Raw genomic sequence first — 26,644 nt, 5'->3', positions numbered from 1 at the left:
GACCAACTGAGCCTTCAGTTGGCTCTTGGTAGCCTGTTTCGGGACCACAAGAGAATAGTGACTCGCAATAGACATTAGATCCGCCTTGCGGCAGCAGTCAAGATCCTCACTGGAAGGACCCGAAAGAAAGCGGTCTAATTCAAAGGACGTGACCATCTTGATTTCCGTCCAGAACAACAAACCTTATGCAAGTCTACACAATCACAAAATCTCACGGGAATAATAAAAACTCCCGGACGAGCCCCCACTTTGTCACGTCCTTGTCTAGGGGTAAGAAGGGCGCAACAAACGGGTGTGGTAAAAGAGGTTTTATTGTTGTGAACAAAAATAACAATGGAACAGGTGGCAAACACAAACCAGTGTTGGGGTTAGCGAAACTGCTGAAAGAAATAAAACCCAGGCAATTATAACAAAGGAAAGTCCCACCAGACAAAACAAAAGAAACTGCAGGGAATTGAATCGGCGTCTTACTCACAATATCCATACAAAAGCAGCAGTTTCAATAAACTTAAAACAGGTTTTCTAAACCCAAAGCAATTTACACTATCCTATCCCAACACATGCTAACCTTATTCTAATAAACAGTCAGGTTTAACTCTGCTGAAACCACTCACTAAACTATACAATATTTGCCACCACTAGGCCACAGAATGCACACACAGTCACCAAGCCACCACTAAACCGACAAGCTGAGGGGGAAACAGTCTGAGCCAAACAGCTTCTCCCTCCTGAATGATCACAACCGCTGTCCTTTATGTCCTTTAAACATTACAGCAAGGTGCAGGAAAAAAATACAAGTGTATTAGAAAAACAAAGATTAAAAAAGATAAAATTGATTACATAAAAACAGAAAGAAAAAACTCAGATAAAGAAATAAAGTTAAGATTTCAGTGTAAAAGAACCAGCTGCAGATCTGGACTTCTAAATAAAAACTATTAAAATGCAGCAAAGAACAGGTGGGTCTTTAACTTGGATTTAAATAAATTGAGTGTTTCAGCTGATCGGAGTTTTCTGGGAGTTTGTTCCAGACATGTGGGGCATAGAAGCTGAATGCAGCTTCTCCATGTCTGGTTCTGAGTCTGGGAACTGATAAGACACTGGAACCAGATGACCTGAGGGTTCTGGTAGGTTCATACATGGATCAAGAGGTCACTGAAGTATTTTGGTCCTAAACCATTCAGAGCTTTATAGACCAGCAGCAGAACTTTCAAGTCTATCCTCTGACGAACAGGCAGCCAGTGTAAAGACCTCAGAGCTGGACTGATGTGGTCCACTTTCTGGGTCTTAGTGAGGACTCGAGCAGCAGAGTTCTGGATCAGATGCAGGTGTCTGACTGATGTTTTAGGTAGAACCTGTAAAAACACTGTTACAATAATCAAACCAACTAAAGATGAAAGCTGGACTAGTTTTTCCAGGTCCTGCTGACACATCAGATCTTTTACCCTTGATATATTCTTAAGGTGATAGTAGGCTGATTTTGTGATTTCCTTAATGTGTTCCTAAAAGTTAAGGTCTGAGTCCATCAGTACACCCAGATTTCTGGCCTGGTTGGTGGTTTTTAGGTGTATAGACTGAAGCTCTGTGGTGACCTTTAATCGTTTCTCTTTGGCTCTAAATACAATCACCTGAGTTTTGTTTTTGTTTTACTAGAGAAAGTTTAGGCACATCCAGTCATTAATCTCTTCGATGCATTTACCAAGAGCCTTTATGGGGCCTTTGTCTCCTGGTGACACTGTAATATATATCTGTGTGTCAACTGCATAGCTACAGTAACTAGTTTTATTGTTATTTATAACCTGTGCCAGTTGGAGCATGTAGATGTTAAACAGAAGAGGCCCCAGGATGGAACCTTGGGGAACTCCACATGTAATTCTTGTCTGTTTGATGTAACGTTACCTATTGACACAAGGTACTTTCTATTCTCTAAATAAGATTTAAACCAGTGTAGTGCAGTACCAGAGAGGCCCACCCAGTTCTCCAGTCGTTTAAGCAATATATTGTGGTCAACTATATCAAATGCAGCACTGAGGTCCTGTAAGACTGAGACTGACATTTTTCCATCTTCTGTATTCAAACATATGTCATTAATGACTTTGGTCAGAGCATCTCAGTGCTGTGGTGCTGTCTAAAACCTGACAGGAAAACATCGTAGCAGTTGTTTTAATAATTCATTTAGTTGATGAAAAACGTCATTTCCAATTATCTTACTTAGAAAAGGAAGATTTGAGATCGGCCTGTAGTTGCTCATTTGTGTCTAGATTGTCCCTTTTTAGCAGAGGTTTGATTACAGCTGTTTTTAAAAGTTGAGCTGAGAAGATGTCAGAAATTTAAGATAAGTTAACAATCTGTAACAGATCTGGATCCAGTCTTTGAGACCTTTTTGAAGAAACCTGCGGGCAGGATGTCCAAACAGCAACAGGAGTTCAGCTGACGTAAGATTTCCTGCAGATCTTTGCTGTTAATGGGAATAAACTGTGTCATGGTGCTTAAACTGGTTTTCAATGGACACAGTATGTCTGTTGAACCTGCTGTTGATGAACAAACTGCTTGTCTGATATTCTAGATTTTTTTCTGTGAAGAATTTGGCAAACTCATTGCAGCCTTGGTGGAATAAAGTTCAGGTGCTACTGACACTGGAGGGTTTGTTAACCTGTTGACAGCAGCGAATAAGGCTCGAGCATTATGATAGTTTTTGCTAAAAATGTCAGAGAAATAGGACTCCCTTGCATTCTTCAGTTGTAGATTATAAGAGTGAATTTTCTCCTTATACATGTCATAATGAACATGTAGATTTGTTTTTCTCCATCTGCGGCCGGCTTTCCAACACTCTTTTTAAATTTTTCACCAGTGTGGAATTTCTCCATGGAGACTTTTTCCTTCCAGATACAACCTTCACCTTAATAGGAGCAATAGCATCTGTAATATTTAACATTTTAGCATTAAAACTAGCAACAAATTCATTAGCTGAACCCCTGATAGGGCAGGTATTAAAGAGAAGACCTTGTCAAACATCCCACTCGTATTTTCAGTTATACACCATTTTGTGATCACCTCCATTGAGACACAAAGAAAACACAGTACTAATCAGACAGGCCCACATCGCACACAGTAACCATGGTAAAGTCCAAACCCTTCAAAATCAGTAAATCTAGAGTGTGTCCTTTAGTGTCTTATGTGCTGAGTCAGCCCAAAGTTGTCCAGACTGTTACTCAGGTCTTTAGTCCCCATATCCTGAGGGGTGCCTACATAGATGTTAAAATCACCAATAATAAATACACAGTCAAAGTCTACACAGATTAAAGCCAGCATTTCACTAAACTCATCATGAAATGCTGCGCAGCATCCTGGTGGGTGGTATATATCCAGAAACATTGACATCCAATCAAGCATTTATTAGCTTTCATTAACAAACATGTTAACTTTAAAATAACATTTAATACTTGAAGTTCCCATACAACAAGTAATGAAGAATTATTGTCACTTTATGTAAACCAAAGACAGGAAGGCCATTTTTCTCCTGTAATAATTCAGCCTGCTCTGATTGGTCAGCATTAACCATCATTTCACGCCTCGACTTCCTTTTCAGACCTGTGGTTTCCTGATAGGTGGCTTGTGTATCAAGTATGAATATTTCTGGCATAAAAGAAATCAACTACATCTCAAAAAGAAACTAAATCATGTAGTCAGTCAACCAGGTTTGATTTAAATAAATAGATAAATAAATGTGAATAGAAATGTTAAATCAATAAATAAGTAAGTAAATGCATAAAGGAAAGAAAAAAAGAATGAAATAAAAAAAGAATAAAAAATAAATAAATACATGTTAAAAATTTATGGAATTGCTGGGCATGTAAAAAGATTGCACAGAAAACCTAAAAATGCTTGTTTAATTTGGTTTTTGAGTGTTTTAAAGAATATTTGGTGCAAATTAGAGGGAAAAAATCAATTATAATTCCGCTTTATTTTTATATCACCAATTTACAACAAAGCCTTCTCAGGGCACTTTACAGACGCATCAATTTGAGCCAATTCATTGTGATCCAATCAGTATCCATACAAACCAACTCATAACCATTAATAGACTAGCTAAGAAAAATAAACACTGCATTGAATCTTGACTTTGATTCAGTCCCACATCCTGAGTAAGCACGTGGTGGCGTGCGACAGCAGAAAGGATAAAACTCCCCTTTAACAGGAAGGAAAAACCTGAGGCTGAACCCGGCTCAGGAAGGGCGGCCATCTGCCTCGACCGGTTCACACGTCCTGAACTAGCGAAGATTAAAATGATGGGACCAGTGTTGGCTGGTAACTGTTTTGTTTAGTACATAAACATTGTTTTTGTTTAGTGTATAAACTTTATCTACACTAAACAAAAACAAGCTGCACAGGTGGGAAACTACATCAAAACAACTGCTCTACGTTTCATACAATAAAACACATTCACAATGTTTCTTAAGTGAAGTCCACATACTGGTTCAATAAACAGTGTAAAGAGACGGCACGAATAAAACTAAGAGTTTCCTGGCAGCATACATTTTGTTTTTGCGAATTTTCCAACTTTATCAACAAGAACTTTTTTAGCTGGGATGTGACATAATTCGGATCCGACTTCCAGTCAGCGAGTGCCGACCTGTTTCCATGGAAGTCCGGCCAAACATGCAGACTGGATCCCAGCAGATCAACAGCAGAACCAGAGTTCGCCGTCAAGCTCAAGTGGCTGTTCAGGTAGCTGTAGATGTTCTCACCTGTAAAGGAAACACTAGAAAGGCCAAATAAAAATCAGAACATGGTAAAATCACTGACTTGTCATAGAAAGAAAAATATTTTGCATTTCGATGCAAATATTAAGAGATTCAAGCAATTAAATTGTACATAAACAGCCAAACTCTACTGCACTACTAATCTATTCATGTACACCTCATGCAGCCAACTGATGAGGATGACAGCTGTGATGAAGCATTTCTGGGAATGCTACATGCATCATCTGACCTCTGGTGAGCCTGTTCCTGGAGCTGGGTGTACGCAGCGTGACCCTTCACTACGTGTTCAATCTGCAGGAAAGAGTGATACATCACAGCTGAGAACAGGTGACACGGCTGATGAGTGATGACATGAAGGTTTGTGAGGCTGTAACTGCTGATAATTCAGTTAACTGAGTTATGAACGAGACTGTCGTGGCTTCGTGTGCTTATGTGTCTAAGTACACGATGACAGTTGACAATCTTTGAATGGACTGACCAGCCTTCCTGTGGCACTCTGTCCTCCCTCGTTGAGCCACATGCCGGGCACCATGGCGGCCAGGTGGGGTCCCCACACTCCGGGAACAAAAAGAGGCTGCTCACTGATCTGATCACATGGGAATAAAACAGGAAACATTTGACTTATTTTCTCACGTATTAGGGCCACACTAAGAAAAACTAATTTTCGCAGACTTTGAGTATAAAGTCAGATTATAATGAGAATAAATGAGAAAAATGGCGTAATATTACAAGAAAAAAGTAAGAACTTTTTAAGATAAAACTTGTGATATTACAAGAATTAAGTCGGAATTTTACGAGAATAAAGTTGTAATATTTTAATTAGTTATTTTAGAAGTGGAATGTTGTTAAAGTAAGAGCCGTGGAGCATTTTGTGAAGTTGTACTTTAGCATAGGTTTCAGGAACATCAGCACCACATCATCGTAAGTATCAGGACTTAAAAAGCATCAGGAAATCGCTGGAAGGGTAAATGGCTGGAACTGGTACACAGGAAGTCCTGTATCAGTCATGGAGGGATACTGTGTCGAAAGTGTTGAATGCACCATTTCCACTATAATACACGTAACATTAGCATACCTGACCACACTGATCAGCCACAACTTTAAAACCATCTGCTTGGTACCGAGTAAGACAAAGGACATGTAAATTAACTATGTATGAAATGAATATCTGAACTACAATTTGGTCAAAACACATTTGCAGCCACGCGCTGTTTAGATGTAAGATAATCTTCCACAACATTCACTCCTACACCCACATTTTTTCCATTTTTGACACCATTGTGCAATTACAGGAAGCATCATCTAGACCACAAACCAAACTCTGCCTTCTTCCCACCACTCCCAGTTTGCAGGTGTCTCTGCAGACAAACTGCAGACAGCTTGATAAGCAACACGCTTCATGTGTTGGGCAAGAAAAGTGCAGCTCCTGTCAGAGATGGTGATGACAAACATCTCAAGCGTGCCGAAACATGCATCATCTGCTCATCATCTCCTGCTGGTGGGCTCTGACTAAGCTTATGGGAAAACGTGAAACACTTCCATAGTTACACACAGCAAGCAAAAAAAAAAAAAAGCTAAATAGCTTTTACCACAGAATGCCTCTTCATCAAAGCAAAACGTTGTCTTTGATCAAATTAAAAACACAAATCTGTGGCTCTGATTTGGAAAACTGACACATTTTGTAAAATAGCACATATGATTCCATATTATTGGGACTACAGAAGTTTTGGAATAAAAAGATTAACTTTGACAAGCTAACTGAATTATGTACAGCCATTCTAGTTCAAACTCTTCTTTTTTAAGAGTCTTTATTGATCTATATATGCATGAGCATATATATGCATGAGCAAAGGCTCATGGGAAACGCAAAATCAGCTGAAATTTAGCCCTTTTTTAATTGCTGTGCTGTGTGTTATGTGCTTTAATTCCTGTGTAATGTTAACAATTAGACAATGTTATAAAGTTCTGCCCTCTTTGAATTTTAAACTTGGCACCATGAATGAAAAGGACAATACAGGAAAAGAAACCCACTACCAGCAACTAGGTTTATACGTGGTTTAATGAGTAAAAAATTATAATTATTGAAACAACCCATTGTCATCTGTTCAGCACTGCTGATTGCAGTTTTGGACCTGTAAGTTGAATCTCCAATTTATTATTAGATGTATGTCAAAGTCAATGAAATAACTAAGCAGTATGAGTAAAATGTTAGAGAATTAGTTCAAACTCCAGGCATTAAAGAAATTTAGATAAGTGAACTAATAGGTTTAAGTAAATTCTAGTTGTTGCCCGTGTTGATACAACTTGACTTGTTTCAGCATTTGTAAAAACTAGAATGATTTGAGGTAACAGGTTTCCACGAAAATTTCTAGTAAGCGCAACTAATCCGGGATTAGAGTGCAGGTACGTTAACTTTATATCTTTCTTTTTTTTCTTCTCTTTTTTTTTTTTTTTTTTTTATTTAATCAGTGTAATCTGGTGGACTAGATATTTTTGGCAGCCTGCAGGCCGTCCGTTGCCAACCACTACTTTATGTGCTTTCACAAAGTCATCTTAGTTGAGGCAGTAGCCAATTGCATGGCTCTACTAGAGTCCCAGTGAGTTATATTACTGACAAATTAGTGTCTACTTTAAAAGTAAAGTGGAAATACATAAAATTATTATAATATGCAAAAAGAAAAAAAAAAAAAAGAAAAAAACGAAAAGAAAAGAAAACTGTTACCAGTTCAGAGGCACTGTATAAAGTATTGTGTGAAGTTAAAAAAAAGCACACCCTGAAGAAGGTGAGGACTAGTTTCTCGATTTATCTCGTATTCTATTGGCTGGAGGAGGTTAGACAGACAGCTTTTTCAGCAACCCAAGAGAGAGGAAAAATATCCAAGAGCAGAAGTTTTGAGAGAGTAGAGAAAGTGTCTGACTGTGAGGGAAAGAGACCAAGTCTGAGCGCAGAGTTTTGAAAGGAAGATTAATATTTGAACAAATACTTGAAAGCAAGAGGGGACTTTCTGAGTGTGAGATTAGAGTTCTGAGAGAAAGCAAGATTATATTTGAGCGTGAAAACCAAAAATCTTGCTCTCAAAGCAAAAAGTTACGCTCTTGATTAAAGATAGGAAAATACCCCCATAGACCTCAGGGGAAATCCAAAAGTCAAAAAACTGAACAGCTGTAGTCTCTTTACAAGGTACAGTGTGTAAGGATTACTGACATCTGTGACTTTTTCTATGGGACTTTTAAGGTATTACTGATCCCTAACGGTGCTCCAGCATCTATCTAACAAAGCTGGTACTACAGTTTTAAAGGTCAGAGTTCTCACGGCACAGGTAGAGTTGTTTGTCCATTCAGAGACACCGTAGTCAAAATAGTGGCACAAATACAACAGCTGCCACGTCTGTGGACCCATGGCAAGTAGATATAAATGGTTCATTCTAAGAGAATAAAAACAGTTATTTTAGTGAAGTGTTTAGATACCAATAGAAACCTTATTTTTAATATGTTAAATTCTTCTGACATTAACCTTTGATTTTGATAAATGTGGCACCGGCACCTTTAAGTTCTGGGTTCTTTGGTTCCTAACTAAGCAGGTTTTTGCAGCTTTTCCGCAAGGAGCTGCTGCTACTGTGGGGTGTGCTGTTGCTATATGGAATAAAATGTTTAGGTGGATAGCAACTGTCAAAGAAATGTCCATGTGTATTCTGGGATGAATGAGTTCCCAGCAGGATGCTGCACTGTAACTAGATGATTCCCTTCACCAGTCAGTGGTTTTAATATTGTGGCTGATCCGTGTACAGAGTCTACATGTCACTGAAATGCTGTTTCTAATTTAAAAAATGTTTCTCTAAAGGTCACAAATCAAGTGAGTGGCAGCTATAAAACCACTGACCGCCATGTGGCAAGATGACGTCCCGCAGATCATCGCCATGCGCGACGTGATTGGTTGATGCTCACAGTCTGAAGCCTTTCACATCAGCTCCTATCACACCTGGAAGAAGGACACTGATTTTACCTTCTGCAGAGGAAAACTTTTTTTATTTTATTTTTTATTTGCAAAAAAACAAACTGAAAGCTTCCAAACTGCAGAACCCCATCAGGAAATAATTGAAATGATTTGTAGGTCAGAAACTTTTGAAGTAATTTTTTAACCTTCGTGTTGGATTTAGCAGTGACACTAACTGCTGGAACAATGTTTGTCAAGCTGGTTTGAGTTTAAGATGGAAAGCTGGTCAAAATGCAGAGGCCAGGGACATGCATCACTGAGACATGGACTATAACTAATAGTGCGGAGCGTTTTAACCTCTGACTGACACAACAATGTATGATTGGCAGAGGTTCCAGCCACAGGTCAGAGAGCAGAGTTCATGAGCAGTTTACCTCACAGAATAAAACCAGATGGTTGGGATGTCAGAGCTAGAGAGAGCTCCACGGCTGCCGTCCTCTCCCTTTTTTCCCTTCTTCTAGCTGCCTCATTAAATAAAACATATGTGATGTTTTGCTTATTGTGACAGTGACAATTTCTCAGTTTCTTCTTCATTGTCATTTTAAAAAAAAGATCTGTTAACAACCATTTTAATTACAGAACATTAAGAAATCCACTATGGGACAGAAAACGTGCCAAAATGTATAAAGTAGGGTTTTAAGGGTGCATCCACACCAGGATAGTTGGCTAGACTTGGTACGATTGGGGACTTGGTTCAGTTTGGGGACGCAACATTCTTCAGGACGTTTGGATCACGCTGTACTACCCAAATGAATCAGACCTTTCAAATAACGTATCCCAGTCCCCACCAGAGGCGGATATTCAGATATTACTAAAGGAGAAGAGGAGATGCACAACAAAAAGGAAAATTAATGTACTGATTAATACAGAACAACTTCAGTTTCTATCACATAACAGCAAAATATGGAGCTACATCAGATCCTAGCTTTCTTGGGGTGACCATATTTTTAATCAGAACTTTTACCGAATTCATATACGTCCCACGACGAGCCATTTCACCCATCCAGAGCTGTCTATTGTCCCACACGCATGTACGTTTTGGTAGTTTACCCACAATGCCATGCACTGAACCCACAATGCACTTGGCTTTGTAGTCCACTTCCTGTATTTGGTCAACTTAAAGTGGCTCAAGACCTGCATTTTTAGCTGGACCACATCTGCTTTCACAATTCTCCAATCAAAGGGGACTTTCTGAGCAAACAGACTAGGATTCAAACATAAAGGGCCGGTGTGAATGCGTCCATAGAAACATTTAGATTATGTAGATGGTGCAGAGGTCTTGTTGCAAATATGATATGTTGAGTGTTACAGGGTTAAAACTAGAGCCCAACCGATATGGATTTTTTGGGGCCGATGCCGATATTTGGCAGAAAAAAAAAAAATTGATAACCGATTAATCGGTTGATTAATTAAAAAAATAGGAATAAAATAACTTTATTTTATTTTAATTTTCATTGTGAATTTTTCTATGGAACATGCGTTAATATGCACTACCGTTCAAAAGTTTGGGGTCACTTCCCTATTGAATCCCAGGGCAAAGTGACCCCAAACTTTTGAACGGTAATGTAACTTCCAGTGGTACTAATAAATTTATCTTTAGATTTTGACTATAAATGCATGCTTTATATAAGCAATATGATGAGTGACGTTACCGGCAAAACACTATTTTTGCAGCCCTCTGATGCCCTTTAATGTTAAATCACATTTTCTCTACTCCATTATTTTCTTTGCAATGAAGTCGTGACTCATATGAACCGTATGAACCAGAGTTGTATTTTAAACATATAATGGTCACAAATAATCTGACATTTACGTTACTCCACAACACCACACAGAGTGAGTTGCTGTTACAGCCTGAGTAGTGTTTTCTGACAAAGTAAAACTAGGAGTGACAGGACATCATAACAGTTGCTGAAGACAGAGAGTAATGTTCATCATTTTAACTTTTCCTCCTCTCTCCGTTCACATCGCTCCTCCTTAAATGCATCTCAACACGCAACCGATGGTTGTTCTGTTCTCTTAAATATTTTCTATCCTTCCGTTATTTCTGTAGTGACTTACTGGAATTTTAAGTTGTTAGCTAACGCTATCCTAGGTTGGCATAATCACAGCAATGTTATTGCTAACATAAACAGACTGGGAGTAACTTAAGCTAGGTTAGCACAACCTTAGCAATGCAACATAAATGGAAAGCATGACCGACATGAAGCACGAGTCACCATCATGAAACGTGGCAAACGAAGTTAAGTCATTCTTAATCTGACAAACGTACCTGCCTTCAAGCTCCGCTCTGACCACCCCTGCAGTGCTGCCTGGCTGTAGCTACGTCTGCAGCTACAAACAGCTAGAGATGTGACTTCATGAACGAATCGATTCTTTTGAACGGCTCTTTTAAATGAACAATGGGAACCGAGTCACAGCTGTGAGCCGTTAAATTGTGAGCCATTCTTTTTATATACAGATTTTCCACACTGCCTTCATCACATTTGTGACATCATAGAAGTCTGATGTCCAACACGCTCCATTCATGTCAAGCATCTATGGACAGAGAGAATTGTTCGGAAACAAATATTATGAGTTCTATCCAAAACATTTACTAGAATTTGCACTGACTGCTCAGCTTTATCCTTTTTTATCTATATTTTCCTATCATTTTTTTAATCTTGTATAGTAGAGTTTATATAGGTACATATTTTGATTGTTTGTCATTCTTATATATTGTGATATTTTCTAGGATATTGTAAGAATGAGCCAGTCTTTTGAACGGCTCAATTTTTAAGTGGCATGTTTATGGTCTCTTTGAATATGCACCGTTTTTTTACCAGCCAGAAGCTCAAATATAAACTTTGCATATTTAATGCATCTTTTTGTGGCTTCAAAAAATAAATAAATAAATAAATAAAAAGCAGAATCACAAACACAAACTGGTCTGAACCTATTTCCTATCTTTCGTAATCCAGTAAATAACCAAATATGACTCCTTCATATCTGTGCTCTGCCATTCGAGATATTCAAAATTTCAGGGTAAGCGGAGAAGTAGTAGTTTGGCATTTTTATGCTCTATTAGAACATTCATTTTTTCCTTTTTTTTTAACCTTCAAGGACCTAAAATATCCTTTGCTGATTTAATTAATCTTTCTGTGCCATCATCTGGTGGAAGACTTTGTTGGCTGGTGCAGGGCGAACCACCTGAAGCTGAACACTTCCAAAACCAAGGAGCTGGTGGTGGACTTCAGGAGGAACAGATCAGACCTGACGCCCGTCTCCATAGAGGGTGTGGAGGTGGAGTCGGTCAGTTCATATAAGTATCTGGGACTGCAGCTTGATGACAGACTGGACTGGTCAGAGACCATCAACGCCATCCACAAGAAAGGACAGAGCCGTCTGTACTTTCTAAGGAGGCTGAGGTCCTTCAACATCTGCAAGAAACTGCTGCTGATGTTCTACCAGACTGTGGTGGCCAGTGTCCTTTTCTATGCTGTGGTGTGTTGGGGAGGCAGCATAAAGAAAAGGGACGCAGCACGGCTGGATAGAGTGATCCGAAGGGCAGGATCTGTGGTGGGCACAGAGCTGGACTCTTTGGTCTCAGTGGCAGAAAAAAGGACCTTGGACAAGATCCTGACCATCCTGGACTCCTCCTCTCACCCTCTGCATAGAACTCTGAGCAGGCAGAGGAGTGTGTTCAGCCCCAGACTACTGTCCCTGACCTGCTCCACCAACAGACTCAAAAACTCTTTCGTACCCCGGGCCATCCGGCTGTACAACATCTCGCTGAGGGCGCAGGGGTCACAACCACAACCATAGTCTGAATAGTTTTTATGGACATGTGCCTTTTTCTCATTTGGAAGCACATTTGCTCTTATCCCATTCTGTTAACACTGTCTCAGCAGTTTTTGCACATCCTGCACTTTTTCACTCATGCACCTTGTTTGGCTACCACCGTCAACATATGTACATACTTGATCACCTGTACAGTATATATGTACATAGACCATAATAATGGTCTTCTTTATCTACCGTTGCCTCTATTTAATTTTAAATTAGTCTAGTTATGCTTAAGTACTAACCCCTAATGTCAAGTACTAACCTTTAATGTATGTATATGCTACTGGATGCTTGAATTTCCCTCGGGATCAATAAAGTATCTATCTATCTATCTATCTATCTATCATCTGAGCAAACTGACAGCAGTGTGGAATTTGCATATTAGGCAATGTTTTAACTAGCAGACGTGAACTTATTCATGACAAGACTTTTAACTTTCACTTCATTCACTGCGATACCTAAGCCTCCAGCGTGAGCATCGATGAGAGAAGCACCAACTGCTGTTCCTGGGTTCAAACCCAAATCTGCTGCAGCCTCCGGAGTCAGACCGTCGCCCAACGGACTTCCTAGTGAGCACGGCACACTGCCTGAGTGGCACAGAAAAGAGAAAGAGAAACTAATGATCAATAAGATTAATAGTTATGTTTGTGTGAATTTGCCTAAACTGAAAAGATGATTGCAATAATAATAATAATAATAATAATAATAATAATAATATTATTATTATTATTATTATTATTATTATTATTATTATTATTATTATTATTATCATTATCATCTTGTCTATTTTGGAGAAGTTGTTTTTCAAAAGGTCCTCCAGTCCAATACTAGTCCAATAGCTGCAGTCCCATCCTTCAGGAGGGCAGTATGTCCATTTACATACCAGAGTGCATAAAGACCTGTGGCACAGCATGGCAGAAAGGTACTGTAGTAGACGTCAACACTAGTTTTTAGATCAATATGAAAGCACACAATAGTTAAGAGCATCTTGTGAAGGTCACGGTATCAAAAACACTTTGTTAATGATAAAAGATGTTTTACTTGGAACTGGCTCTGTTACTCTGGTTTAGCCTTAAACAAACATTTGATACAAGGAAAATGTTCCAAAAGTACAGCACAACAATACGTCAGCAAACACATTATCATTGTAGGTCACCGTCAGTATGTAAATAAAATAAAAAAAAATAATTAAATCATCCACGACATTCATGTTAAAATCATCATCAAAACCCACCTTGTTAATGAGCCTGTTGCCTTCCAAGACAAGAAGTCTGGTAGGTCAAAAAAATGGGCGGCTTTGTCCCAAAAGCTTTCCTTTAAATTCTGAAGTAAGAGAAGAAAATGTAATACATGCAAGCGTTTAATGAAAATTACGTTTTCAAGGATCTGTTGATAAGATGTCTCCAAACAACAGAAATCTAAAAAAGAAGCTAAAAACTGAACACCACCAGACTACATGTTAGCTGGTTTGTTTGGTAAGGCTTGAAAAACAAACTGGTTCAAAGAGCAACAGTAAAACACACAGAGACCAGTGGTTGGGTGGTGACCTTGCTCACCTCTCACCTCTTTTAACCAGAGAAGCTTAGGGGGTTGCATCTCTGGTGACATGACCCCTCCTACCCTGCTCAGGACTTTGTTATACGAGCAGCTTGTTCTGCAGCTCGATGGTCCATCCACATCACCACGTTTGTCTCTGTGTCACCTGAATACAAAGACAAGATTCAAGGCCAGAATTACTAAAAACTAAACATATACCCAAGAGCTGTCACTGTTCTGGTGATCCAGAAACATTTTCCATAGTTTCTACAAAAGCAGCATATGATCTGCATTCTTCTAATGCGATATGCTGTTCATCTCTGTGTTCACTTTGCTAGATTAGAAACAACATAAATCAGGACCAGGTCCATCCTGACCCGGACCTTTGACCCCGCAGTGGAGAAGCAGTTTTTTTTTTCTCTTTAAGGATTAATAAAGTACCACATTACCTTTCTTGCAATTTGTCAAAGAAAAGCTCAACATCTGGAGGGTTCAAACCAACATGTTTGTGTGTAAAAGACGAATGTAACTGATATTGACAAAATTTTCAGGTAAGATAAGAGAAGAAACTGCTCAGCTGACTGGCACAAGGGAGGGGGGGGGGGTTGAAATTAGTACTAAGTTGATAAAAATCCATTAAATGTTAACTAAAAGTAATAAGTAACTCAAACAACAAGCTAAAATTAAATTAAGCTAATGTCAGCTTAGAGTAATTAATTAGCAGACAAAGGAATAAGCTAAAAGTAAATAGAGCTAATATCTGCAGCACATCAGCTAAAAATCAATAAAGGCAGTTAAAACTCTGGTCAAATGTAACATAGTGTAAGCACTTTAATCAGGTACAATTCATATTGTTAAAATATTACAATAGCATAAAATAAGAACGTTAAACTGTTAGCCAAAAGTAAAGACTAACAATAATAATATTAGATAAAAGTATTTAATAACAAGTTAAAAAAATAGATGAATATTTTAAAATATTAACTAATGGTAAAGTAAAATAGTTTAAGTTAAAATTAATGAACAAACGGTTGTAATTATTGTTTAAAAGTAAAATAAATACATAAACAAGTAGCTAACGTTATGTTAGCTAATAGCTGTTGGTTCCTGGGCACAGAAGACTAAAAGATTGCTGAAGACGCTAAAAAAAATCACAAAGCATGCAGCTACTTATGCCTTTAGACAAAACCATTTTCCTCACCACATTTACTAAAACGAAAATTTTGGTTGAACAAAGCAAATGGAAACAATTCAACATAATCTTTCCTAAAATAGCACTACATAAGTTTCTGGCTCTAAAACTCTGTGCTTTTGACTCATTTTGATGGCGCCCTGACATTTACTATGTACAGTCCTGGAGCCACAGTTGCATTGCAGCATCCTGAGGCTATCCTGGACTCGAGCATCACTTTATAGCAGTATTTAGCCTTTACGGCACTGTGTCACATGCCAGTACTGGGTATTAGCTCACTGGTTGCCCCGAACGGGCACCATAGCTGATTTTAGCACAAAAAAAAAAAAAGCAAGACATTATTGTAGGAAGAGATAATCAGAAAAAAAGCAAGGGACAGAGCAAGAGATTAGACTAGACTCAAAACTGGACTGACTTTTACTGGCTGGAGAGAGTTCAGAGAAGAGACAGGATGCAAGGCGGATGCTGAGTTTGCCGTCTTTAGTGGGCACCAAAGTGTGAAGATTGATGAATTGTTATATCGGTAATAATAACCACCAAGTCTTCGGTAGAGCAAAGACCACCTATGTTGGGCGTTGGAGACAGGGTTGTAGCGACCAACCAGACCAGGACTCAGTTTTTGGTGAGCCCTATGTTGTTTAAAAAATATTACAGTAGGGAAACTTTTGTCTTGTGGGCTCGCCAAACCATCCTGAAGAGTGGCAGTAATGGAAGTGTTTAGCCTTGACAAGGTATGTTTGGGATATTTGAGCTTAAATAGCTGACTGGATTGAAGATGCATGGTCTAGTAAATGTGTTGTGGACCCAGCACTGCTCTGAGCTCACCCTACCTTGACAACTGTGCAGCATTTCTGCCATATCTCAGCGGAGGACTGGACGTAGTGGCCACACTGGGGCTCCCAGATCCTGATGGGCTCCTCTGCAGTGCTCCTCAACAGACCATCTTTGGTGACCAGTGACTGGCTGTCCCCACGTCCACCCCAACATATAATAGTAAAGCTCTGTCATGAGGAGACAGAGGGGGAGCTGGTCGATTATTAACCAGCCGAACTGTCAGGTTCGACATTCAGAAGGTTAAACAGGTTCAATTTAAACACCGCCATGTAAACGTGCTTTATTCACCCACTAATTAACGTTGGTTATTTGTAAGAGTCTTAATTTAACTCTTAATTAAGAGTCACTTTGTGCTGCATTCTTGTATGAAAAGTGCTATATAAATAAAGATTGATTGATTGATTGATTGATTGATTAATTTATTCATGTCCTCTGCTGTGAAAACATCAGTGCAGCCAGTCACTCTGTGCCCAAATTAATGTTTAAAAAATACGTAAAGTCTTTACAAAACAAAAAAGGCGTTAGAGTTTAAATCAATCCAACACAACCATACTTACCCAGTGATTAAAATGTCCTAACAGTCCAGAAAGCACTTACGTTCAGTGATTTCAGTTTCTGAGCACAGAACTTCGCTTTGTTGAGATTATAGACGGAACGCGAAAGCGACCAAAAAGGATCCAGTCGCGCTTTTTTGTCCCGGTGATCGAAGCAGGTATAAATAAATAAATCTTGGGTTGTACAGACTTATTCATGCTAAATAATAATAATAATAATAATAATAATAATAACAACAACAATAATAATAATAATGAAATCTCTCCACATTCTTGTGATTGTGCTTTTTATTAGCATTTCCTTAACTGTAATATCACTCCAAGCTGACTATTAATTTACCACTTGGGTCCTATAGATATAAATAGTTAATCAATTAAAACACTGTTGCTTGAAATCCCCTTTATTCAGAGTATAAAAAGAAGAAGCCACGTGTCCCAGAAGCTACAAGGTTGAGCAGTTTAGCAATAAAACAACTTCAGCTAAAGCAATAACAATACAACAAACAAGACAAAAACCAAAAGGTTTAGATAAACTGGACATTTTTCTGACATGAAATCTGCAGGTTTGAGGTACCATAAGTTTCTTTTCTTCTTTTTTTTTTACTTTTTGAGTATGTTTACCCAAACTTGTGATCGATCTGTAATTGTCACATTTACAATAAACTTCTCATGTGACTTGATCATGTCATCAGGGAGGTATGGGTTGTTGATGGGTTTGACCTTGATGGGTCCAGATTTTACTTAGCAACAAATTATTCCTTGAAAATTCTGTTACAGATCTAAAAAAATCTGTAATAGATAAAACAATACTCAACAAGTAGCAATGTTTGGTGTTTTTCTTAGTAATCTCTCTAAAAAAAAAAGAAGTCCTGTATCACTTAAATTGCCTCTTAACAAGACATTACAGAGCATAAAACAAATGTTTGAAGCATCAAGTTTATCCCAAAAAGACACATTTATCTAAATCAACACTGTATAAGGAACACGTGTTTGAAACATTGTGGATGATTTTCTTCTTTTCTTGTTAAGATGTTTGTACCAGATACCCAGCTGCTGTAACATGTTTTTTTTCCATTTTGGGGTCAACTTATTTAATTTTTATGCTGAATCTTAAATTATCTTATCTTATTTTCTTGTTTTTATCTTGTTCTATGTCTTGCATTGAAGATATGTAACTGTTTGATACACATTTATGGAATTAAGATACAAAAACCACAAAAAAAAGAAAAGAAAAAAAAAGAAAAACTAGACTATCTTGTTTCTTCCTCTCTTTCCAACTTTGTTTACTTCCACTATTGTGTTTTGTGTGTGTGTGTGTGTGTGTGTGTGTGTGTGTGTGTGTGTGTGTGTGTATGTGTGTGTGTGTGTGTGTGTGTGTGTGTGTGTGTGTGTGTGTGTGTGTGTGTGTGTGTGTGTGTGTGTGTGTGTGTTTCTTTCTAGGAGATAAGCAGCTGTCTAAAGGAAGTGGTGCTGGTTGTGACCGGCGTGTTTGGACCAGGAACGGTCAGCTGAGATGGAGTATAGAGACAAACTAAGCAGCAGGGCAGGAAGAAACAGATGGTCTTCAACAAACACTGCAAGGACAGTGTTTGAAATCTCATCTGTCTCTCTCAGAGCTTACAGTGCCTCAGTGTGTGCGTGTCCCTCACGACCACGCCTGAAGGTAATCAAAACTTTGCTCTGCTGATACATCAACACATGCACCATAACCTTTCTGTGTGTTTAGCTCACATGAAGGGGTGGGGGTGTTTTTGTGGATGCTGGACTGTCCCACCTCTATACAACAACAGCACTGGGGCCTGTTGGAGACCGGCAGGGCCAGCTCCTGATTAGAAAAATGTACGGAGTGGAAACAGCTGGCCCAGGCTAGAAGGGTGGGGGGGGTGGGCTATTAACTGAAGGTGACCCTTTCAGGCCTGCAGAGGGGAAACGCTGACTGAGAAACAGGAAGTTTTGCCGGAGTATGGTGATTATTTGATAGGAAAATACTATTTGGTGGTCTTGACACAGGTGTACATACAGGGGTACAGAGAGAGTAGCTTAGAGACAGCACTTTGGTAAGACAAGAGAGGAAAGGAAAAGAACAAAGAGAAAGTGGATAATAACTTTTCCACAACACACAAGAACAAAAAGTTTCTAAACAATTACATCTTCTTATTTTAGGGTTTAATATACTTCCAAATAGGTGTTGCATGGCTGTGTTGGGAAGAGTGCAGACTTAGGGCAGCTCCGGCTAGCCGACTTTAAATGGGGTTGTTAACTTATTTATAGTTGGCTTGAGGAGAACATGTTGAATAATACAATGGGGAAAACCAGACTGGACTGCAGCTGCACAGAGGCTTTAGACATTAGAATGGCTTCAGGTTTACCAACAAGGTTGATGAGCAAAACAACAGAATGTGGTGAAAACATGCAGTACAGCAACCATATGGCCCACCCAGAAGGCTACTGGCCGAGCACACACAGTAACCAAGATTAAATCTAAATAATAATAATAATATATTTAATTTAAAAGTGATTTTCATGAAAATTCAATAACACTTTTCAACAAACAAAATAACAATAAATAAAATAAACATATAGTAAAAGAAATAGAGGAAACTGTAGTTGGGCTTAAAGTGAATAGGTAATCTTATACAGGTGAGTCTTGAGTCTGGATCTGAAGATGGGAAGAGAGTCAATATTGTGGATGTCAGGTGGTAAGGAGTTCCAGAGTTTGGGAGCAGAGTGGCTGAAATCTTTGCTACCTATGGTGATGAGGCGGGCAGAGGGCACAGTGAAGTGGAGGAAGAAGGAGGATCTGAGGGAGGGGGCTGCAGTGGCGATCTGGAGGAGGTCAGACAGATATGGTGGGGCAAGGTTATGGATGGCCTTAAAGGTGAACAGGAGGACTTTGACTGACTGGGAGCCAGTGATGGGGGTGATGTGATTATGGTTCTTGTTGTGATCCAGGCAGCAGAGTTTTGGACCGGTTAGAGCTTGTAGAGGGACTTCTGGGGGAGACCAATAAGGAGAGGGTTGTAGTAACAATGCGCAAGGTGACGAGACTGTTGACAAGGCTGGAAACAGTGTTGACAGTGAGGGAGGGGCGGAGTCCGTTTATGTTGCTAAGGTGGAAGAAAGCAGACAGGGTGATGTTGTTGATATGGGAATGGTCACTAGATGGGTCAATATAGACCACAATGCATTGCGCACAGAAGCTCAACATGGTGGAAGGAGGCAAAAAAATTGAGCTGCGCAAAATTATCTGTAAGCAACAAACAAAGAATAAAATACAACATAAGGAATAAAAAAAATATTTACATTTGGATTGGACTTGGAATGACATCTTGACGCGGGTTGTGGTTGCCGTGGTGATGGCGGTAGTCAGGTGGTTTGCGGCGCCAAAAAATAGGCAGCTTCGTGTCCGAATTGCCAAGAGAATGAGTCACTATGTAGTGTGCTATGTAGTGCAGCCCTATGTAGTGAACGAGGGGTTAGGGAGTAGGGTGGACATTCGGATACAGCCCCAGACTCTTAATCTGAGGAGAGGGGGAGACTGAGGAGCTGTTAGTGGTAAGAGAGGGGGCGGTTGTTCAAAAAATTTAATCCAGATAAAAGCTATTTGGATTCGGGAATCCCACTTTTCCAGACGGCAGTTAACGTAATCCAGCTTACTTTTACCCCGGTTGCTCAAATTGGATTGGATCACCCTGATCCAGAATCCCGTTTTTCAGGATCCCCAAATTTGGATTTCCAGCATGTAAATCAAAGTGGGTTTCTGGCTATGTAAAGAACAACACGTAGAAGAGACGGTATGGGATCACTTCAAGTGATTTTTATTGTGAGACAACACACAGAAACCATAAACATTCACTTCTATTTACAATTGGGCGACACCTCATCATTGGTCCATGAGCGGCTTAATTGAGCACAAGCCTAAGCGCGTCAGCTAAAGAGTGGGCAGGTATTTCACAGGTATCCTGTTAAGCTTTTCTCAGAGGACGTACAGAGAGGCACTGACATGGTGGGTTTTGTTCATCGCTACCACCATTGTGGTGCTAGGAGGGTATATGTCGAGCATGCCAAACAACAGAAGCAATACACCACTGAGGAACTGAGTGCATGCTTTCATTTTGGGGATGCTGATATTAAGTCCATTGCAGACCTTGTCAGGCCACAACTACAATGGAGAACCCGAAGGAGTCACTCTGTCTGTGGATGAACAGGTCCTCATTGCTCTGCACTTCTATGGTTGGTGACAATATGGAAGTGCACAAAGCAACTGTGAGTGATGTGGTAAAAGCCATGTCAGTCGCATTGGCCATTCTGGTCAATCAGTTTGTTGTAATTCCAAATGAAGATCAGATTGTCCAGACCAAGCACAGGTTTTACCTTCTGGGGAAAATGCCCAATACTATTGTGGTTATTGACTGCACGCATGTGCATGTCCAAGCACCTCATGAGAATGATTAGGAGTATATTAACTGAAAAGGGAGGCACAGCATCAACATCAAACTTGTGGGCGACGCTGACCTCACCATCACAAACTGTCGTGAAATGGCTGGGGTCTGTTTAGGATGCTCGTATCCTAAGGGAGAGTGCCTTGTACAGAGAGTGCCAAACCAACCGACCGGATGGCATCATATTAGGAGACAGCGTCTATCCACTCCTACCATGGCTGATGACGCCCTTACTTGCACCAGCCCAGGCACGCTTCAACACTGCTCACTGCAAAACGTGATGTGCAGTCGAGTGTTTCAATGGAGTTTTGAAGAGACCGTTTGCATACCTTAACAACTTGTGAGTGGAACCACAGGGAACATGTAACATAATACTTGCATGTATTGTCCTGCATAATATAGGTTCCAGGTACAATGTCCCTCTCTGTGACAATGTTAATGACTCACCTGAGCCCCGTGTTGAGGTACCAGCCCAACCTCTGGCATTCTGTCAGAATGAGGGATGGATGGGACAAGTAGTGAGGGATGCAATCGTTAGTCATTATTTTTGACGGATTATGCAGTGATGACTGACAGGAAGATTGATTATTGTATGTGCGTTTGTTATTGAATTTGTTTGGGGGTTTATTTCCATGGGGACAAGATGGTTAGTCTTGCTTTACAATGCTGAAAGGCTTAATAGGTAGCCTATGCCCATTTAACCATTTTATCACTGTAACGGTTAAACAAGTCAGGTGCAAAATACAAATATAAGCCTATGCACCAAATAAAAAGTTCTATTATTTGATCAACTGATAGGTTGTGCCGCATGTTCTTCCTGAAATCCGCCTTGTAATCCTACTCTCTGCTGGGATCAGGATAATCCTGTTTTTTTATCAAACTTATCCAGATCCTACTCAAAAATTTTGAACAACCCAAAGTGAGGGTTTTATCCAGATAACAACCAGGATTGGATTATGGGATTTCGGAATCTGAATTTTCCTTTTGAACAACCCATTTTAAAGATTTGATCCTAAAACTTTTGTAAACATTTTAATCCACTATCACATACACCATACAAAATGAAAAAGAAAGTGTATCTTTTTTCACTTCAGACTTTATGTAGACGTCAGAACAATAAAAAAAAAAAATTCTGGTGCTTTTGAGGTCTTAAAAATAAGTAAATGCAACCTCTGATGAACAACACTACGTAATATATTACACCTTGTTATTATGTTAGTTTTTTAAGTCGAAATGTCGATGCATTGCGTGGAAAAACTAAATACAACTCATGATTAAGTAGTTTGCAGATCCATATTTGGCAGTAATACCTTGAAGTAATAATTTCCTGTATGTCATCAAGCTCTCACCGCACAGTGGGGAAATTTTGGACACTTTCTTTACAACACTGCTTCAGTTCATTGAGCTTTGTGGTCATACATTCATGCACAGCTCTCCTGAAAGGTCCCACCACAACATTTCCATCAGGCTGAGGTCTGGAGTTTAACCCAATCATGTCAACGTCTTGTTTCTTTTCTTTTTCAGTCATTCTGTTGTAAATTAGCTGCTGTGTTCAGGATCATTGTCCTGTTGAATAACACACTCAATGACTACAAGATGTCCAAGTCCTGTGGCTACAAAACGAGCCCACATATCATTCCTCCACCACCGTGCTTGACAGTTGGTATGAGATGTTTGTGCCAAAACGCTGTGTTTAATTTTCACTGAATCCAAACAAGCCATACTTGTTCAGCCCATTTCTAATTGTTTTGTTATAAACTTTAACATTTAACATGTTAACTGGGGCCTGTGGAGTCTGAGATGTGGCTCTTGTGTTGTGCTAAAGTCTGACCTTGAAGTCTAAACTTGCTGGGGCTTCTACTGCTGAGAATATTGGCAGCTGTTGTGAATGTTTTTCACTTGTGAACAATCTGTCTCACTGTAGAATCATGGACCCTAAATAATGTGGAAAAGACCTCATAATTCTCCCCAGATTGATGGCCAGCAACAATTATTTTTGTAAGATCATTGTTGTCTTTCCTCTTTATATTAATCCTTTATCAGGCAATCACTGAGGTACTTGGAAATTAAACTTTTCAATCATAAGGCAGAGGGCTGTTTTGATTTTCCCACCGACAATGATCAATTAATCAAGTGTATTTGGTTAGCAGCACCTGGCTGCTACTTATCCCCTTAATTACTATGAAAGTGGTAAGGATGGATATTTCTACACATTGCTTCTGCATTTTTGCTTAGCTTTTGTTAAATAAATGACTTTGGCAGTCTGAAATGACATTTGTTACTAATCATCTAATTTTGTCATCATTTTTAATGGCCTGGTAAGGACATAATTCTTTTTGTTTTATCTCTTGATATGTAAAACCCGAGAATCTGAACAGAGTGGACTATTTAGTTTTTAGTTTTATTTTTATTTTATTTTTTTATGCAATTCTAATATGCTAATCCTGGAAGTAGGAAATCCATGACAAAGATACCTAAAAATGTGCAAATGAAATATTTATGAGCTTTGTTATTCACATTCCCAGTCGTTATCACAAATTAAAGGGAAACCTCAAACTCGGTTTTGTCCAAAATGAGAAGACTACCAGGAAAAAGGCAACTTAACTATGCAAAACTGTACAGAAAAGTGTCAGTAGGTTGAAAACAGAAAATGGAATATACTTATCGCAGTTTTTACTTGTCTATTTTCATTGCTACTTGCCTGAACCTATACAGAGAAGCTCTTTTGTAACTTTATCTTTTTTTTTTGTTGTTGTTGCTGCTGTGCTTAGCACTATATTCATGCTATTAAAACAGATGTCCTCCTCAAACTGTGAAAAAAGACTTTAAGAGACTTTTAAGGAACACGTCCTTTTCTCCCTCCCCCCATACAGTCTTGACAACAATAGCTCTTGATGTAGGTCAAGTGCATGCTCTTCCCTCTATCTTTAACTGTATTATCTGAACAAACTAGTACACACTTCCTGTACTGGTCTATCAGTTTCCTCCTCAAAGATCCGTAGGAACAGAAATTATTTCACCGCTTCTGTGTTTTGATGATAACGTAAAAATCTGTGCTGTTGTCTTAATAATTTATTAAACACATGTTCCTGCTCAAAAAGAACAGTGTCGCACTTGGACTGGATCAGTAGAAATTGAGCGGGTAACTAAATATTCAAAAACACTACGTAATCCCAGAGTACATTGCTCCACAGACTGCATTACCTAATCCCATAAACCATCGCGGGGGGCGGAGTTAGGAGCTGTTGTCAGAGCAACGTGCATGTCATTAGATAATTCCCGCCCACCAAATCATCTCTGGCCAATGACAGGTCCTAGAAATGACATCATTGTTATTTTCAGTAGAGCTGCAGCTTAGAGGTGGATAAAGTTCGTCTCCACGTTGGAAGTGATTGAAAGTAATACCCGTTTTCAAGGACTGTTACCAGGTTTTAGGAGGAAGGATAAATTAAATAGAGAACTTGAGGTGTAAAAACAGAGACGCTTTGCGGTGGATGAAGAGGTTTTTGTTGTCGACATTCGCACGGTGCACAAAAGAAAAGTTTTCTCGGGACACAAAGTTGTCAAGTGAGTTGAACTTCAACAAAAGGCAGAATCTGCCACAGGACAGTAGACATATTGTCACGGGACATATGTAAACAGTCGATTTTGGATTTTTCTTTCTTTTTAAAGAAGAAAATATAAAATCTAAATTTTATCATCAAAAGTTTAGCTTCAGAAAATGGAAGCGACTCTCTACGACGAAGCCGTGAATGCCTCCAACTCTCAGCCTGGCGGGACGGCTGTGTATGGGTTCAACCCTAAAACCCTGAAACAAACCATGACTCTCAATCTAAACGACCCGAAAAACTTCAAACCCCAGCTGGGCACCAAAACGCTGGACATCCTGACTTCCCCTGATGTCGGCTTACTGAAGCTGGCCTCGCCTGAACTGGAGCGGTTGATCATCCAGTCCTGCAGCGGGCTGACGACTCCCACCCCGACCCAGTTTGTCTGTCCCAAGAACATTACCGACGAGCAGGAAGGCTTCGCCGAGGGGTTTGTGAGGGCCCTGGCTGAGCTCCACTACCAGCAGATACCCGCCGCCCATCCCAACGCACAGACCGGCGCGACCAGCAGCATGGCACCGTGCTCTGCTGCATGCGAGAGCGGCGGGATCTCCTACAGCTGCACGGTGCGCACGGAGCCGCCGGAGTACACAAACTTGGCCACTTTTAACCGGACTGTGGGCTCCGTGTCCGCACCTGTCAGCGAGAGGCGCCCACCTACGAGTTACCCAGGAGCTCCACAGCCGCCCCACAACCACATGGACCACCAGCTGGCGGCAGCGCAGCACTCGCGACTACAGTCACTGAAAGAGGAGCCGCAGACTGTGCCCGAGATGTCCGGCGATACTCCGCCGCTCTCCCCCATCGACATGGAGAACCAAGAGCGCATCAAAGCCGAGAGAAAGCGCATGAGGAACAGGGTGGCCGCGTCCAAATGCCGGAAAAGGAAGCTGGAGAGGATCTCTCGGCTGGAGGATAGGGTCAAAAACCTGAAGAGTCAAAACACAGAGTTGATTTCTTCTGCTAACGTCCTCCGGGATGAGCTGGCTCTGCTTAAGCAAAAGGTCATGGACCACGTAAACAGCGGCTGTCAGCTCATCTTGACGCAGCAGCTCCAAGCCTACTAGACTGCTATAACAAAAAAGAACCAAGAGACATTGCTTGGGGACCAAAATGCATCTTAAAATGACATGTTCACCCGTTTCAGGGAAATCTCTGCGTCTCAGCGCATTTTTCCTCCAAAATCACCCACTCAGACTGTATGGACACAAATGATGACTTTTATTCTTACAGAGCAGAAATCACTAAACTTCTTGTAGGGGCGCACAAACTTTGGCTCTTTTTCTGTCTTTAACTTCTTTTTATCCTCACATTAAACTACCTAGCCCCGATTGTTTCTATGCAGTTAAATCATAGCATGTCAAGTTTTCATTTTTAATCACTCAGTTGTGGTTCAAGAGATCCACACAATGTAATCCAGGCCTCATCCTGCAGGTCTGACAAGTAGCAACGTGTGCATAAACTTGAGTCAAGCACTGTTGACCAGCGAGCATATGTACAAAATAACACTAACAACTTTCACACCTTTTTGGACTTCTATAGGTGTGTTTGTGTGTGTATAGCGTTTACTGACAACTGCCTTACTTTCATAACACTTAATGTTCCCTCAGCTTTGTGATAAATTTGGATGTAGCTGTTAGACCTGAAAATAACACTTTGTAATATTTGTACGCAGCTTTTTTTTTCTTGAAGCACTTAACTGTAAATATGACTGAAATAAAAATGTGTATGGGAGTTTATTTCTGCCTGATTTGTAAGTTAGTTAAATCTTCTCGCGGTATTTTGTTACTGAGGAACATGGGGACGGACGGGACATTGAGTCATCGGTGCGGCGTGGGGCGCTCATGGTTGGCGAATCCACACGGACGTTGATTGGACGGCGAGGGGTCGGAAGTGAGC

At 39.9% G+C, this 26,644-nt stretch overlaps 1 protein-coding gene and 1 pseudogene across 1 annotated transcript; one reads left to right on the top strand and one right to left on the bottom strand.

Moving 5' to 3' along the window:
- Window positions 1–3,140: 3,140 nt before the first annotated feature.
- Window positions 3,141–16,785, bottom strand: LOC121644097 (annotated as a pseudogene).
- A 7,692-nt stretch (window positions 16,786–24,477) lies between these two features.
- LOC121644096 (transcription factor AP-1-like) lies at window positions 24,478–26,484 on the top strand. The gene has a single exon (XM_041991798.1). The coding sequence runs from the start codon at window positions 24,859–24,861 to the stop codon at window positions 25,810–25,812; it is 954 nt and encodes a 317-aa protein (XP_041847732.1). The 5' UTR covers window positions 24,478–24,858; the 3' UTR covers window positions 25,813–26,484.
- The last annotated feature ends 160 nt before the right edge of the window (window positions 26,485–26,644 follow it).

Source organism: Melanotaenia boesemani, chromosome 8 (genome assembly GCF_017639745.1).
Source record: "Melanotaenia boesemani isolate fMelBoe1 chromosome 8, fMelBoe1.pri, whole genome shotgun sequence".
Lineage (NCBI taxonomy): Eukaryota > Metazoa > Chordata > Actinopteri > Atheriniformes > Melanotaeniidae > Melanotaenia > Melanotaenia boesemani.
This window is presented reverse-complemented; position numbering and strand designations above follow the sequence as displayed.